The sequence below is a fragment of the Silene latifolia genome, chromosome 10, assembly GCF_048544455.1.
Source record: "Silene latifolia isolate original U9 population chromosome 10, ASM4854445v1, whole genome shotgun sequence".
Classification (NCBI taxonomy): domain Eukaryota; kingdom Viridiplantae; phylum Streptophyta; class Magnoliopsida; order Caryophyllales; family Caryophyllaceae; genus Silene; species Silene latifolia.
In genome coordinates, this window is record NC_133535.1 from 2,283,347 (window position 1) to 2,300,698 (window position 17,352).

Genomic DNA, 17,352 nt, shown 5'->3' on the forward strand with positions numbered 1-17,352 from the left:
AACTACTAGTAGATAAAAGAGCATGAGCACACTTTCTAAAAGGCTTAACTCCAACACTAGACAAAAAAGTACAAAGAGCCAAACTATTTATCAATTTTATTAGTTTTATTAATTTTATAAATTAAATTTATAGGTAACTTTTAATTGAAGCGACAATGAAATTATACCTGGAGTGGGTGAATGATCAGTTAGAGTGACCTTAATTTTGGGGGTATGAAAGCCACACCCATAAAGCACAAACATGCAATTCATAAAGTTTTCGAAATTACCAAAATTTTATAATATAAAACATATTGGAGTACATGGAAATTAAATTACATTTTCTTTCGTAACCTGTGTCCCTTATTTGCAGGGTATGCTTAATGCTTAATTTTGCCACCATTGTTTGTTTGCCCACGTCCCTTACAAATTGCCAATAATAATAATAATAATAATAATAATAACATTGGAGTACTTTTTTTCTAAAGACGTGCTTTTTCACACACATATTTTACTCTTTCACATACACTTTTTATAATTTTACCCTCATCATTTTTTTCATTCCCGATCTACTTATTTTTTTTTGTCCCCTCATCTCCTTCACCACCACCACCTGACCACCGCCCTTCACAACCAACAACCTGACCACTCACTCGCACCCAATCTAGGCTCAAGTCGTCCTGGCTCCCAAACGCACCACCCACTCTGAGCCGTCTCACACCCAATTGCACCACATAATCAGCCGTCCTAGATACACAACCAAAACAACAGATGTAAGTTTTCATATGTATACATAACAAGAAAATGAATCCAAAGAAATGCTATGTGGAGTTCATTGACAAAGCAAATGATTATTCAAACTAACGAGAAGTTTGGCGAAGAAGACATGACCAAGGACTGATTCCTTTTGCAAATGTTTGTGCATAAGAAGCAAATGAATTTTTTCAACAATATTAAAAATTGGTAAACAACAAATTAATTCACATTAGATTCAATTTTAGGGAAAAGGGTATGTATAATTATTTTGATTAGGTTTAGATAAAAAGGGTATGATATGGAAAGTTTATGAAAAAAATGTATGTGAAAGAGTAAAATTTGTATGTGAAAAAATAATTCCGTTTTTTTATTATGTCATCAGTTTTGATCCAATTCTTTACGTTTTCGTTATTTAAACGTTTCAGAACCTAGACCCACCCTCGACCTTACCTTGGGCCGGTTCCAGGTCTAGCTCCACCAGACCCGCCAGATGCATGTTTACCTTGACGAATATATAGGTCGCCTGAGAGATGGTCTCACAATAAAGTTATTAAGAGACCGCTTACAAATTCATGGAAAAATTGTATAAAAAATAGTAATATTAATGATGGTGTTTGGTAAACGGCGGATTGGTGAATTTTTTTGGCATATTGAAGAAATTTAGCATGTTTGACTCATCAATATGTTGTCTGAGTTATTTTGTAACTAGCATATTGAAATAGTAGATTGAGGTGCAATCTACTGCATATTTGATTAGTAGATTGAAAAAGATATTAATTGACATTTTTATCCTTGGAAACATATCTTATTAATAAATGGTTCATGTCCATAACTAGTCATTTTACAAAAAATAAAATAAACAATCTGCTAAAGTGAAATCGCTGATTACCAAACACTGTTAACAACTCTGCTAATTTAGTCAAACCCATTAATAAAATCTGCTAATTATAATCTACTTTTACAATCTGCTTCTGCTAATATTAATCCGCCGTTTACCAAACAGGGTCTAAGAATAATATGAAACTAGTGTAGATCCCCGTGCTACAGCACGGTATTTTTTAGTTCTGTTTTATAAAGAGGCATTTTCATTAAATTAATTATATAAATTAACTTTACCTTTAATGTTATAATGTACTAATATAATCTTAGTAAGGGGTAGGAAAGGAAAGTTTATTACTATCAAAAGACACTTTAAGTTAAGTTATTTTTATCTTAAACCATTTTTACTTTACTATAAAAATTAACTCTATAATGTTATATCATTGCATGAAACTAATTTATGACATTAAATTACAATGAAGTGATGTAAAAATGTAAAATCTAATTAAAACGCGTATAAACCTTATTACAAAAACAGGTAAAAACAGTATACCACGCACTTAAAAAGACGATTTACGAATAATTAGACTAATATTTTTTTATTTTTAATTAAAACAATACATAAAAATTGTTACGTCCTTTAAAATATATACACCATATTTAGAGTGTAACTGATGGAGGATAATATAAGAAACATATTTACGTAATTTTAGGGTGTAAGTTATGACAATAATTATGTTAAAGACTGCATAAGAAGTAGCTTTGCGTAATTTTAGAGTTTAATTGATGAAGAATAATATCTATGAAAATGGAAATGGAAATGATTACATAATAAATTATGGATTTAATGAAAAAGTCATAAATATAAATTTTAATTAAAAAGATTAGAGTTTAATTATAAGAATATATTAATTGAAAAGATAATAATGAAATGATTTTTTTTAGTTGTTACCTTATTTAGCTAGATGCTTTTTGGAGGGAAAACTAAGAGAATTTTTATTCTCTCAGTAGTAGGGGGTGAGGTACTAATAAAAATGATTACAATATATAATAAGATATCTACGACAATTATGAAAATGTGTACCAAATAAAAGAGACATTTTGAACCACAATCAATGATAAAAAGGGTACAAAAAAGTACGTAAATAGTTTCGACAAAAATTCTCTCTCAATAACTTAGTGATAGACCGTTTCTTCGTTTTAGTGAAATTCATATTGTTGGACAACACCCCAATTATTATCGTTATTATATTATATAGGTCATAAAGTAAAAACACGAGGAGTTCAAAAAACATAAGAGATATAATCATAACTCCACTACTCCGTAAGTATTACTCCATCAAACCCCGTCTCAATTTCATTCCCCATGTCATTATACGACCCTCCACTAAAACTCTCATACAAATCTCTATAAAAAAAATGCAAATAAAACAATCCAAACAAGTAATACTATTATTACAAGCATTATTAATATTGTTAACTTTTCTCACAATTTTGGTATCAGCTAGACAAAATACAAGAATGTTAAGCATTGTACAATCTCCCAAAGAATCACAACAACAACGTGTAATCGGATTTCATGAGGACAAGTTGATGAAAAATCGACGGTCATTTAATAACGAGTATGTGTATTACTCTGCTAAGAGAATTGTTCCCGACACTGCCGATCCCATTCACAATTGATGACGGTCAGTAGAATGAGGCTGCCAAAGGAGAAAGTCATATATTTTGGCTGGTAAAGTTACGAGGGAGATGCTAATGACCTGAGTTCAAACAAGTCACGTCAGTATTACAATCGCCCTTGTGTCTCGCTTCACAGAAGGATCATATTGTGTTGTACGTGTTTTGGGTTCGGTTAAGCGAGGCAAGTAGCTCCGATAGTTGAATTGGTTTCTTATATATATAGTTATCAAATTGTTCTCTTTATTTTGGTTATTTATAGGAAATATATTGTTTATGTAAATTTTAATAAAAAAAGAAATAGTGACTTTGAACAAATTTTTGAAGTATTTGGAATCATATGTACTACTCCATCTGTTCTAATCATTTTATTTACTTTTTTAAAAAAAAAAAATTGGAATTAGTGGTATTTTAATAAAAGGTAAATGAATTATTAGAACGGAGGGAGTACAAATCTAAAATATACGAGTATTACTCTTTTAATTCAAGAATGTCTTTAATTAGTTCTCCCTTGTTTCGTTGATTAATAAAATCTCTCTCATTTTCTTTGTTTTTTCAGTTTGATGTAAAAATGATAAATTTATTTTCCAATTTTGAATGAGTAATGACATGCTTGCAAAAATTGTATGGTTTATTTTTTAGAATTACTCGATATTTTTTAGCTCAACTTTTGTATAATTCGCGTAGTTGTGTACACACACTCATTTTCTTTTAATATAATAATTATGAAATTGCTAAGGATTAGAGGCAAAAGGCATTCAAGAATTATATGGAGAATTCATTAGCAAAAGAAGCTACATCAAGTCATCAATACATTGTAGGACTTCAAATTTAAAATTTTAATAATTTTGAGGTAAAAGTATAAGATAATCGAGTTTTATCAAAATTAATGAATTTTTCAACCTGATAAATTGGAATGATATACATTAAAGTTCATATTAAGATAATATACATCGCGTAAAGAATACATATTAAGAATATTTCTCTCTTCAAAGGAGAAAATTCTCGAACACTAGGTTATCAAACTGAAATAATAGAAATCTAAGGCCAAAAGTTAAATTCAACCCAATCAACGAAGCATTAAAATTAAAATACAATGATTATTTTTAATAATCGAGGTAAATCATCAAAAAAAATTATGGACGTTTATTCTATAAAAAATAGCCGGGACATCACTCTAGATGTATTATCAAAACTCGTGGTATCTATTAACTACGGAGAGAGGATTTTCTCCCTTCCTAAAGAAATAAAGTATTCATTTCCTCTTACATAAGTATTTTAAATTTCGTAATCACATCATTATTACGTTATATTTTAGGATCAGTTTAAAACCAGCGACTTAATCAACCAAAAATAAAATCCAAACAGGTCCCTTCTATTATTGAGTTAGCCCGGTCCTGCCCGGCCCAGTCCGAATTCATATTCACGTAACAAAAAAACACAAAATCTCATTGAAGACGGCACGTATCCGTCACTTTGGAGTGACGGATACCATTTCCTCTCACAAATGGCCCAAATAGAAGAGAGAGGGAAGTACATAGGGGTGCCCCACTTTGTCCCCCCTATCCGTTTTGTGAGTGACATTACCCGTCACTTGCTCCGACCCGTCTTCAGCAAGACTAACTGCAAAAAAAATTGCAAATATTTTACCATTTTGATGCTATAATGCAAAACATGCGATATTCCCTTTTTCTAGCCTTCATAACTTTGGCTACTCTTTTCAACTTTTAAGACATGTTGTTAAGTTAGTCTTTTAACTTGTGAAGTACTACTACGACTAAACTAGCAAACTGAAAAATCGGTTATTGTAATGATTACCTTTTGTTCATCTTTAGGCTTTTCTTGACAATTTTGTATTTATCTTTTCATCATTAATTAAGCTAGCAAACGCTAAACAGTCGGTCTTCCTTAAGACGATCATATTCATCGTAAGTATAAAACATACATATAGATAGATGAGATAAGACTTAAGAGCTTGTTATTTCCTAAGCATTCTGATTTTTGTTGTCTCATTATTCTATTTGACCCGTTTTATTGTTTAAGATGAATATGTCCGTCTTAAACAAGAATCCGTGAACAATAAATCGGTAATTGTAATGATTACTTTTAATTAATATTTAGGCTTTTTCTTGACAATTTGTATACTCATCTTTTAGTCACGCATGTAATCATCATAAAGCTTATGTTTTTAAATTTTTGTCCTTATGATTTTGTTTTTATATAGTTTGTCTTTTCTTCTGTAAACCCTTGTTATCAGTTTTTATGCTTCTAGTCTACTAGTAGTAGCTTAAGGTATCTCTTCATATCGAATTACTGTGTAACTCAAAAAATGGAAAAATGTTATGCTAGTAGTAGTTATAACTTATAATATGCAATTGCTTTATGTTACGACTATATACGAGTCATATGACGGATAAAAATTGACTACTTTATGATAAACAATGACTATTTATGTTAAAAACTCACTTGTAAAAAATATTCACTTCTTATTAAATTTTTTTTTTTTTTTTTTTTTTACAGCTGTAAAGGTAGGGTGTTACAATCGCATGGCTTGCTTAGCCAACCCATACGCTATAGTATTCAGATGTCTCGGAATAAAATTAAGACTCAAGCAATGAAAGAAACTAAGTCGATCACGAAGATCCGCAAGAAGCCCCGCAATCATATGATCCTCCTTTATGCAATCATATTAAAAAAAATGGTCGCTTCTTTATGTAGTCACATTTTGTGACGAGTGACCTATGGGTATCATTTTTCTCGTCACAAACATTTTGTGACGAGTGGCGGGAGAGAATGCACTCATGCCATGGGTATCATTTTCCTCTCATCACATTTTCTGACGAGTGAGGAAACAGAATACATTTACGCCACCAAGACGTAAAAAATATCATTCAGCCGATTCATAGATATATTCTATTTCTCTATATTGGTTTGACGTTAAAATACCTTTCAAATTAAGATGCATGGAGTATTAAACATTCTTCGGACCCTTTATTTCATTCCCGATAAAATCACGACCATTAGAGTAAGTAATCGAGTCAAGGGAAATTGAGTGAAGGTTACTATTTTTTTCTGATAGGAACTTCTTTAGCAAAATACTGTATAAAATTAAACAGAATCTTCGGGAAACAAGATGTATACTCGGGTTATAAAACACGAATAAAAAAACATAAATAAAATAAATACTTGAAGAGCAAGAAATAATTGAACTACTGGGCAGCTACCGGTGTCGGGGTGTCGGGTGAATCACCCTTGAGCTCACTTTCATTATATAGGTCACTCTGAACTGGAACATCTTTAAGCTGCTGTGAATTAATGACTTGTGCGATAGCTTTCATTGCCGCCTTTTCTTTATCTTCTTCCGTTTCTTTATCTTGGTCGTCACCATCAACGGTTGAAGTTCCGTCTTCTACGACAGGCGGGGGAACAAAGAAAGGTATCTTGCCCCTCTGCCAATCATAAAGGACCATTTTTGCCGCTGTCATCAAGTCTGGTTCTCCGCCCTGGTACAAGAGAGAATTACCATCGTCACAAACTCATCCCCTATCTACTAAAAGAATAGGCATTCTGAAAAAAATTCCCGCCAAAGTACACAGACTCAAATATGGATTTAAATGTTTCTTTTATTAAACAAATCCTTTCATTAAAATAAAAGTATTTTTATCAAATTATAATAATTTCAATTTCAATTTCAATGAACTCTAAATTATACTCCTTTAATTAAAATAAAATAACATAGGGTTATTACTAACTTCGCGACAAAAAAGGGTATTCATTATAATAATTTGATAAAATCGATAAAATGAAATCATTGACTTTGACGTATAAAAAAATATTTTCATCAAAATGAAATTCTAAACTATAAACAGTTATTACTAACTTTGCGACAAAAAAGGGTATTCATTATAATAATTGATAAAATGAAATCATTGACTTGACGTATAAAAAAATAAATGAAATTAGTTTTTTATACATTTTTTTTATACATCAAAAAAATATTTTCAATTAGTTTTGAGATTAATTTTATTTATTTTTTCGAATTAAAATACAATGAGTGAAATGTACAAATTAACGAACTGTCACTTTAATTTTTAAAGTGATACATTAAAACTTGGTATTTCTATAGTTCTATATATACCGCGCTTTATTGCGCGGGATCTAGACTAGCACTTGAACTACGGAAAAAATTCAAAACCTAAACTTTTAAAAACCAAATCACTAAAAAGTGGGTTTGTAAACGACAGTGCCAAGTCTTCCAACTGTGTGAGGCTAACCTAAATCCTTTTTTCGCATGTTTGATTATTAGCTGCTATCTATAACACTGATCCACAGGATGAAACTCAACCCAGGCGCAGAAAAGCTCAAACAGCGTACTTTGTACAAGTTATTAGACGATCAATACCACAATGAGTGGGTCTCATAAGTAATACGTCTACTCTCGCTATCTCAGATAAATAGATAACAGGGTGAAAGTAACAAACCTTCAAAAGCTTGCCTGATAGCTTACAGAGCTGCACTAGAAAGTCAGTCTCATCCTCCCTGATCAAATCAAATTCAAGAATAACATTATTTTATGGAAGAACAAGCCAAAAAATCGACAAAGCATAAGAAACCAGTAAAAGATGCAAAAAAAGGAACATGTATGCAAAGATACACTAGTTACTAGGTAAAGCATACTCTTTTGACCACGTGTGTAAAAGGGCCGATAATATAGCTCAAGGTTAAAACTGTATCAGATTGAAGTTGAATGTGATTTTGCTTTTAAATCTTATGGTAACGTATTGCAGTGACACTTAGCCCAATCTTTTTCGTAGCCAGACTCCATTTTAGCACTTTGGCGGGTTAAGACAATTTGAATAAAGTCTTAAAAAAAGAGTAGTTTCGAAACTGCCACGCATACTCGCATAGTCCATTAATGATCTTCGCTCATATCACGCAATCATATACAGCCATTTTGCTGTTGGAAAGGCAGTAATAAAAATGTATGATTAAAAAACAAGATGATAAAAGCACAAATACCAGTTCTTAATCTTGTAAGCTCTTTCCAGGTGTTCCTTTTTCACACGTTTCAACACTTCACCGATGTGTTCTGCAGCATCTTGTAGATTTGAAACACGCACCTGTAATAATTCAACAACCATAAATTAATTCCCCCACTTAGATACTGTTTTCACAAGTGTGAACTTATCTATGAGACACGGTTATTAAATAAACAGAAAATCCAAAATCAACAGTAGATACTACATACCACGCCCTTAAGAACAATTTCCGTCTCAGTGTCCTTGTTGCCATAAACAACTCCAGGACAGTCAATCAGAAATATCCTCTTTGTAAGTGTGATATACTGCCAGACTTTAGTCTCCCCTGGTATAGGAGCAACCTTGCACACCTAAGGATACAGGGGAAAATAAAAAGTTACGAAAAAGCATCTTAAAAAATTCATGAAATGAAAAATAAAAGAGGTGAGTAAGTGAAAAACGATATTTACATTTTTAGTACGCAATGTGTTGATAACAGATGATTTCCCAACATTGGGGTAGCCAACAAAACCCACGGAAATTGCTTGCTTATCACTTTTCAGACGAGCAAATTGTCTCAGAACTGAAAGAAGAGAACCCTGCAATCAAAACAAAGTCAGTCAAATATCAAAATACAGACACTTTTCATTGTCTCATTAGATAAATTTAAATCATTTTTCTTCTGTCAAAGGCAAAACACTAAATCACAATCTTAACACGAGATCATCAAATAATAAACCTAGTAGCACAACTCTTTTGTGAGTTCACATTAAAAGATGACAAAACCAAAATAAGTACATATGTGCTACATGGCTAGGAGAGGGGAGAATTTTGACTCATCGGGATGTCTTTGGAAAAAGGGTATTAGATAAAAAGAGAAACAAAACAACAAACATGGTTTAATGTCTTGAAACTATACAGCCGAAAAAAAAAAATTGCTATGAAGAACAAGGAAGGAATTGTTGCAAGGAAACTAAGATCCTCACCTTTCCAAATGGCTTGGTGATGCTAGCATGAAAAGCCAAAGTGGGATACTCCTTTGAGAGTACTCGAAGCCATCCTTTTGTAGCCCAAGCTGGAATTAAGTCGCACTGGATAAATGAAGATATCAATTATGTGAGTCAACTTCAAGGAAAGGCCATGATGTAGGAATTATACCAATAAGAAAAAAGTAAAACGTCAAACCTTGTTCAGCAAGAAAACCATATGTTTATGCGAGCAATTCTCTTTCAAATGCTTCTCAAGATGATAGCATCGTGTACCTTGGGGGTCCCTAGCATCCAAAACCTTGAAATGAAAACGTAAGAACCATGAGTAAAGATCAATACAATTAAAAAAAACCTTCAAATAGGGAAGACGCTTGAGCAATGATGAATACAATAGACAAAGAAAATTCCTAAAAGGGGGAAGAACTTTGTGAAAAAAAATTGCTGGCTAGTGTCACAAACTACATGCCTTGGTATACAGACAAAGACAAATAACAGCTGCAAGGATACCGATCAAGCTAGGTAGCACCATCGAAGAATATTTATCTATTGTCCATTTGCAGAAATGATAAGAGTTGTTGTCATGTGTGCTTCTAAATACAGGAAAATAACACCAGTGTGAACAAAAGGGTTATTACAGCAAAAACACTTTTGTGATATTGAAAGTTTATGCAAGTTTTCAGAACGAATTATGAAAATGGAAAAACTCTTCGTATATGTAAAACTTTACACTAAACATTATCTCATAACCTTACTGGTGTGGTTCACAACATATGTTCAAACATGAAGGAAATTTCTAATTATTATGAATTTGCATAATGACTATTGTTATGATGATATGTAAAACAAGTTGCTGACCTGAACAACGACATCTGAGGAGTCTATAACTTTGTATAATTCACCCCATATACGTTTGCTTTGACCTTTCTCGAACATGGTGTGACGAACCAGATCCCTAAATCCATCCTCCTCATTTTCTGCGACAGATGATGGCACAGTTGCTACTTTTTGTTCATATGCATCTACAAAAAACGTAAGTAAACATGAGATTGTTACATGAGTTACACGTGTCAGCGGTATAATATACCTTACCACATTAATCCAGAGTTGTAGAGGTTGTGAAAAAAAGAAGGCAAAAGCATAAACATGTAAAGGTTGAATAATTTAATTCGAGAAAGAATGTTAATACCTTGTCGATTATCAACTTTCTTCACCAAAGCTTCATAATCTGTAGCCTCAAGCTTTGGACGTTTTCGCTTTCCTTTTGGTCCAAATACATCGGCATATGGTTCAGTATCCAGAAGATGAGATCTTCGTTGCTTTAAAAATGAGAAAGAAGAAAGAGGTAAGTACAAATACCAACATACTGATGATGTTCATTCAGTTAAAGACACATATCATCCAGTTTTAAAGTCTAGCTATAAAATTGAGAAAGAATTGGACAAAAAGAGATGGCAAAAAACTGGGAGGTGAGGACAGAAGTTTTCAGTAAAAAAGGATAAAGAACAATATGATGATATTCCTTGTGAGACAGAAAGTGGTGCAAGCGAGACGACAGGTAGGATAGATGATGGCAAAATGCTTCAACGATAAACCCTTTCTAGAGATTCCTCAAGTACTATCTTGATTCTTTCCAAGAAGATTACAATAAGGCTAACTCACTGCCTAAGTATCCTAAAATCTTAATGACCAGTTCGCACATAACTGACAAAAGTTTAAATTAGGCTTACCAGATTCACTTGGGTACCCTAAGAATCGCTAATCGTTAACAGCGAATTCTCTCTTGCACTTACTAAAACTACACGCAACACACATTCTGTAAGGGGGAATCGCGAAGCGGTAAGCCGGTAAGGGCGTATTCATAGGTGAATCTGGTAACCCTGGTTTAAACTTTAAACTACATAAATGATATTTAAACCTCGAAAGGCTGACGTTATGACATGACCATAGTAAATTCAATTTGAAAATGTGACGTGAACAAGGATAATTGTAGAACACAGACAGAACAAACGCAACATATATAGAATGCATACCTTGGGAAGATCATTTAAAAGGGACATTGGAAGATTTTTTCCCTTCAATATCACATTGTAGTTGTTCGACATCCGACTCTGCAATTCCTCCCGGAAAAATTCAAGCTCTTTCTGATTGACTACTTTGGTGTTGCCTGCAGAAAAATGTAAAATGAAACCATCAAAAATCAGCTCACCTAGTCTAAACGTACAATACAGCAGTGATCACCTCTTCTTCATCTTTTACACTACAACCGTATTCAGATGCAAAAAATCTCACGCAATCATGTGCAAACAGTAGTGATCACCTAATACGAGTTTAACTTGATGAATCCATTAATAGTAAACCACATTCGATGTTTATAGTTTGTATATGGAAAAGATAGATTTACACACTATATTTTAACCTTGATCTCTCCAGGCTCCACAAATATACCGTTTTCATACAGCTCATACTGAAAATAGTGACACAAATTGCATTAAATGACTGTTAACCTGTACACTATTGTGCCGAATTCATAACTTACAATATCAAATCAGTGCCAGTGCTTCTAACAACTTCAAAACTCATCGTAAGAATTCAAACAAATCCCTATCAAATCAAAACCGACAAACCGTTTTCATACTATTCGTAATGAAGTTTATGTCTAGAACTCCATCAAATAACAATTAACTATAGACTAATACGCTGAATACGCAATTTCATATGACTCATACTAAAAATCCATTCGGAAATTGCATCAATCAAATGACTGTTATCAAATCAACGCCAATTCTTCTGAGAAATTGCACATTTACCACAAAAACCCCAAATAAATCCCTATCAAATCCACATCAGGTACCAAACCAGTGAATGTCAGGAACTCAAGATGAATGCAAGTAGAAGGCAAACCGTTTGCTTACAAATTACAAATTACAAACTGAGTCTAGAATTGCATCAAATGACAGTCGATCACACACTATTACGTGGAATCCGCGAATGAGCGATTTTCACATAACGCATACTAACAACCGCGTCAAAAATTGCATGGAAATGACTATTATCTACACACTACAGTACAGATATCAATAATTCAAAACATTAACATTAAATTAAACTCAATACTGCTAAGAAATTGCACATTTAGCACAAAAATTCAAACAAATTCCTATCAAATCAAAAACTCTCGTACCGAAAACAGTTTTCATACAACTCATATTGCAAATTGCCTCTAGAATTGCACCAAATGACAAGTTAATCATACATTATTACGCCGAATATACGATTTTCATACAATTCATCCTAAAAATTGCGTCGAAAACTGCATCAATTAACTATCATTTTACACACTATACTGCTCAATTAAATCATTCATAAATCATAACATGAACATCAAATTAAATCCAATATTTATCAAATCAAATCAATAATTTCGTACCGAACCAGCGACGATCAGGTTGAATACGAGTAGAAGGCAAATCCTTAGATTGAAACTCATGACGAAGGATATGTCCTTTGGAATTACGCTTAGGACGAGTTTTATACATCTTAAGACGGTTCACAGTAGCGGAGCTACGTTGGTTGCTGCTTTCTGCATTGCTTCTGTTAGTGTCTAGCGAATGCTTCGGCTTCAGTTCTCTCTTTTTCGCCATTGTTGTCGATTTTGAGCTTCGGGAAGAAAGAGAAGAGAAGAGAAGAGGTGGTGTGAAACCTAGGCTCGGCGTTTTTATGTCCTCGCTGTTTTGTTAGGGTTTTGGGAGTGTTCGTTGGGTTTGGGTAGATATTTTTAGTTACTTGACCCGCAAAGACACGATCGAGGTATTCATGATCCGGTTCGAATTTGTCGGTAATCGATCTTGTATTTACATTTACATTCCTTTTAGAGCATGTACAATAGAGAGGATTGTCCCTCCTCTTAAGAGCATGTACAATAGAGAGGATTGCCCCTCCTCTTATCATTCTCTTTTCTCTAAGAGGAGGTCCTCTCTATTGTGGAACCTCCATAAAACATCCTCTTAGCAAGAGGATGATCACTACTTCCTCTAAAATTAGAGAAAATGGTTTCTTGGCCCTTGTGCCAACTACCCAATCATATTTTTCCATTTTTAATATTTACATTTTATTGTTTTCTTTTAATATAAGTTAAAATATAATTAAAATGAAAGAGGATGAATAAGAGGATCATCTCTATTGTAGACAAAAATTATAAGAAGAGGATGAACATAGTGGAAATGAATGTGGGACATAGAGAAAATGATGTGTCGAAAAATGAGAGGGTAAGAGAAAAAATAAGAGGATGGTAATGTACTCTCTATAGTACATGCTCTAACACTCTCTTTCATCTAAGAGGAGGTCCTCTCTATTGTGGAACCTCCATAAAACATCCTCTTAGCAAGAGGATGATCACTACTTCCTCTAAAATTAGAGGAAATAGTTTCTTGGCCCTTGTGCCAACTACCCAATTATATTTTTCCATTTTTAATATTTACATTTTATTGTTTCCTTTTAATATAAGTTAAAATATAATTAAAATGAAAGAGGATGAATAAGAGGATCCTCTCTATTGTAGACAAAAATTATAAGAAGATGATGAACATAGTGGAAATGAATGTGGGGCATAGAGAAAATGATGTGTCGAAAAATGAGAGGGTAAGAGAAAAAATAAGAGGATGGTAATGTACTCTCTATAGTACATGCTCTTACACCAATTCCCATTTGCGACGGGTCAAATACAACTCATGTGAGGTAAATAAGACTCTTATCTAGGGAGTAACATTCTGTTTTGTCTTATCTACCCCCACATGGTATTACATGACTCGCCGCAAGCTTGTGACGGATATACCCGTCACAAGGGAGACTTGTTGTTCCTTTTATTACAAAAATAAAAACCAAAAGCTTAAGGTGGACTCATTGGTATAATAAGTTTCAGTGAATAATATCTCATTAAATAGGTTTCAAAAACACGGAAATGGAAAAGGCTTAAAAAGTGGAGATAATTTGAATACATGGTTAGTGTTAGACTCTTATGTGTTTAATTTGATTTGATTTACTTGATAATCAAATGTACAATAATAATGAAACTATGAATGCATACTATTTTTTTTTTTACAATGGAGATAAAATGTGTCGTTGATAAAAGTCACTAGGACAATTGTAACTGTTACAATCATTGTAGCTTAATAAAAGCATATGATCTATTATAAAGCTTAATCTATTATAAAGCTTATCGTTTGACTTATGTGCATTTTTTTATCAACATCTTCAAATATATAGGCTTCGCAATGGTGGTTGTTAAAGGGATGCAACCAGCCTTGCTTATTGTGACTCGATGTTCTTATCACCCTTCACCCCCGTCCTTGTAGCCCTTTCGGCAAAAACCAATTATACCTTTAGCTTAGTGGTTAAGAGTCAGACACTCTAGCCTAAATGTCAAAGGTTCAAACATTCATACACCAAACACCACCATTCCTTAAGAGCTCTCTAACCTCATCGTCATAAAGCTTCGCCAATCACCATTGGCTATTACCCTTCATCCTTTCTTCATCATAAACATGTCAGCCTGTCAGGCTGTCATCGAAGTTGTTGTAAATCGTTGACCTACTAATCAAATACCTTGTAACCTGAACATCTTTAAAACCCTACCCAAAAATTCCGCTTTATTACCATAAATCCCACTCACATCCTCTAGGACGACATACACATTCACACACTTCACGAAAACATTCTGAAACACTCTTAATCAAACACCACGTCGTCATTACCCCCCACTTGACTCACTAAACTTAAGCGTATATTGTTCCGGGTGTAATTCCAGAGCAAGTATTGTTACCACCCGTGGCTTGTAGAATGATGTCTTGAGTTGGATCCCTCGTCTCTATCGTTCCTCTCGGCCTCTCCCCGCAACAATGAACGAAGGCGAGGGCTTGGCTTTGTGCCAAGCGTACTCACTCCGACGCTCAAGTCAGTAAACTTAGAGGGATAAGTTGTTATTACTTGGCTAAGGATGTATTATAGGGAGATAAGGAAGATATTACCAGATGAATAGTGATTTTTAGGTTAATTTATGGATCCTTTCCTCAATGAAGGTTGAGGAGTATTTATAGGCTTTCACCTTTTGTCACGTAGTGGCCAAGTGGCTAGCAGGTGGAAAGACCGTTCTACCCTCGGCCGATGGACCCATGGCAGGCCGGCCGAGGGTCTTGGATATGAGTACGCGGATATGTGTCCCTTGGTGTGTTGACAAAGCCGAGACCCCAGGTGACAAGCCGATGGGTTGCATCGGCTAGACTGTCTAAGTCGTTGACTTTGCTGTGGATATCCTTGGCCTTGCTCAATATGTTGACTTGGTCAGCGGTGCAGAATATGCCCCATCAATTTGCCCCCAGCGTAGTCTATGTCGTGGTATGGGCTCCGATGTATGCTGAGCGTATATTCTGCGAAAGTAATTTCTGAAACTTTTTCTGTATCGGCTTCTTCTATCTCGGCCTGGTTCTTCTTAGGCCGTACCATATCCCCCCTCCACATGGATGTGTAAAGGGCATCCGATGTGGAAAAGGAAATGACGCCGGCCGAGACCAGGGTTGGTAGTGCCGGTTGTTTTTGATTGCCCCCAGGCCGGTGCTGCCTAGCGTGGTTGATCATGTGGCCGGCGGAGTGCAGATACCTAGGAATTTGTTGAGGAAGATGAATGGGCGAAGAGAGGTGAAGGGGCGTGTTGAAGACGCTTGACTACTGTTGCATTGATTGACGTTTGACTGTTGCGACGATTGACTTTCCATGGTTGCATGTCTGACACGTGTCTGTTAGCTGATTGGCTGGCGCTTCATGGGCTGTTCTCGGATTGGTCCTTCTTCATGGGCTTTTCCCTATAAATAGGGCAGTTATTCCGTGAAATTGGCCACCAATTTCATTCACCAAAATTTTCTTCTCTCTAAACTTTCAAAGGCTTCTTTGTCTTCTAATTTCCAGAGTTGTTACTCCGGCGAGTGTTTTTCTTCAAGGTAAACAAACAAATTTCCTCACTTCTTATTTTGTTAAGTAGTCATTGCTATCATGTCTTCTGCTGACGCCGGGGCTAGTACTTCTGCGCCGGGGGGTTCCCCGTCGCGTCTTGATGAGGAGGAGAAGCTAGATGCCCTCCTGATGAGGCCTGGGGGCCCTAGGTCTCCTTCTCCTGAAGTTGATCCTCAAATTTTGGAGGAATGGGAGGATGACGATGATGTCGATGATGACGCAGACGATTTTGGTGATAACGCTGAAAAGGCTCGTCCTAAAGAGGGGAGGCAGTACGTTATGGATCACGGTGATGCCAGTAAGGTCCGCCTTGACCGTGCTTGGACCCATAAGTTCGCCAGTTGTTCCGGCGAGAAATTTTTCGAGGGCCATTTCTTCTTTGGCAGGGGGTACAAAATTGTTATCCCTGAGGAGGGTCAGGCCGTCTGTTGCCCTCCCCCGGGTCACATCGGCGTATACATGCGGCACTTGGAGTACGGGCTCCGGTTTCCGCTGAATGAGTACGTTATGGCCATCATTAGGGCCATGAACGTTGCCGTTGCCCAACTGCACCCGTTGGCTATGAGGACCATAGTCGGCTTTGTTTGGCTTTGTCTCTTCAAGGGAGAGGCCCCAACGGTGAATTTATTCCGCCGGCTTCATCATCTCCGGCCATCAATCTCTGGCCGCGTCGGATGGTACAGTGTGCACATGGAGCAGGGTTATGTCTCTGTTGACAAACTTACTTCTTGCAAGAACTGGAGAGATCGGTGGGTATACGTTAAGGTGCCGGATGACTATCCGTTGTCCCGCTCCTTTCAGCACCAAGTTAATTTGCGGTGCGAGACTAAGGCGGAGCATGATAGATGGTGTTGGGCCCTAAATTATCCTGCCTGACCTGATATAGGCCAGGCAACAGCCAAAGACAACTTCCAGGCTCTAGAGATCTAAAACCAGGCATTACTCCAAGATTGACAGGCATTAAGCAGGAGTTGATTAAAGACAAAGTAGAAATAACCAGCAAACACTGAAAAAGATAAAGCACCAGGCCATTGCGGGCAACAAACAAGCAGTCTCATATATTCCCTACAAAAGAGGAAGACCAATTCCAGAAGGCAAAAATATAGGGA

The 17,352-nt window shown here is 35.3% G+C and overlaps 1 protein-coding gene across 1 annotated transcript; it reads right to left on the reverse strand.

Annotated features, from left to right (window-relative positions):
* Window positions 1–6,282: 6,282 nt before the first annotated feature.
* Window positions 6,283–12,990, reverse strand: LOC141604682 (nuclear/nucleolar GTPase 2). The gene is made up of 11 exons (XM_074423134.1): window positions 12,669–12,990; window positions 11,272–11,405; window positions 10,428–10,557; window positions 10,097–10,260; window positions 9,438–9,539; window positions 9,239–9,343; window positions 8,723–8,851; window positions 8,483–8,623; window positions 8,254–8,354; window positions 7,716–7,773; window positions 6,283–6,737 (listed from the first exon to the last, which is right to left on the reverse strand). The coding sequence occupies exons 1-11, from the start codon at window positions 12,880–12,882 to the stop codon at window positions 6,444–6,446; spliced, it is 1,572 nt and encodes a 523-aa protein (XP_074279235.1). The 5' UTR covers window positions 12,883–12,990; the 3' UTR covers window positions 6,283–6,443.
* Between the last annotated feature and the right edge of the window lie 4,362 nt (window positions 12,991–17,352).

Excerpts from the sequence above, each read along its gene's own strand:
- LOC141604682 (XM_074423134.1), bottom strand. The coding sequence starts at position 12,882 with ATGGCGAAAAAGAGAGAACTGAAGCCGAAGCATTCGCTAGACACTAAC. Across the intron at positions 10,261-10,427 it reads GAAAGTTGATAATCGACAAG|ATGCATATGAACAAAAAGTA; the intron begins GTATTAACATTC and ends CGTTTTTTGTAG. Across the intron at positions 9,344-9,437 it reads TGGTTTTCTTGCTGAACAAG|TGCGACTTAATTCCAGCTTG; the intron begins GTTTGACGTTTT and ends TCATTTATCCAG.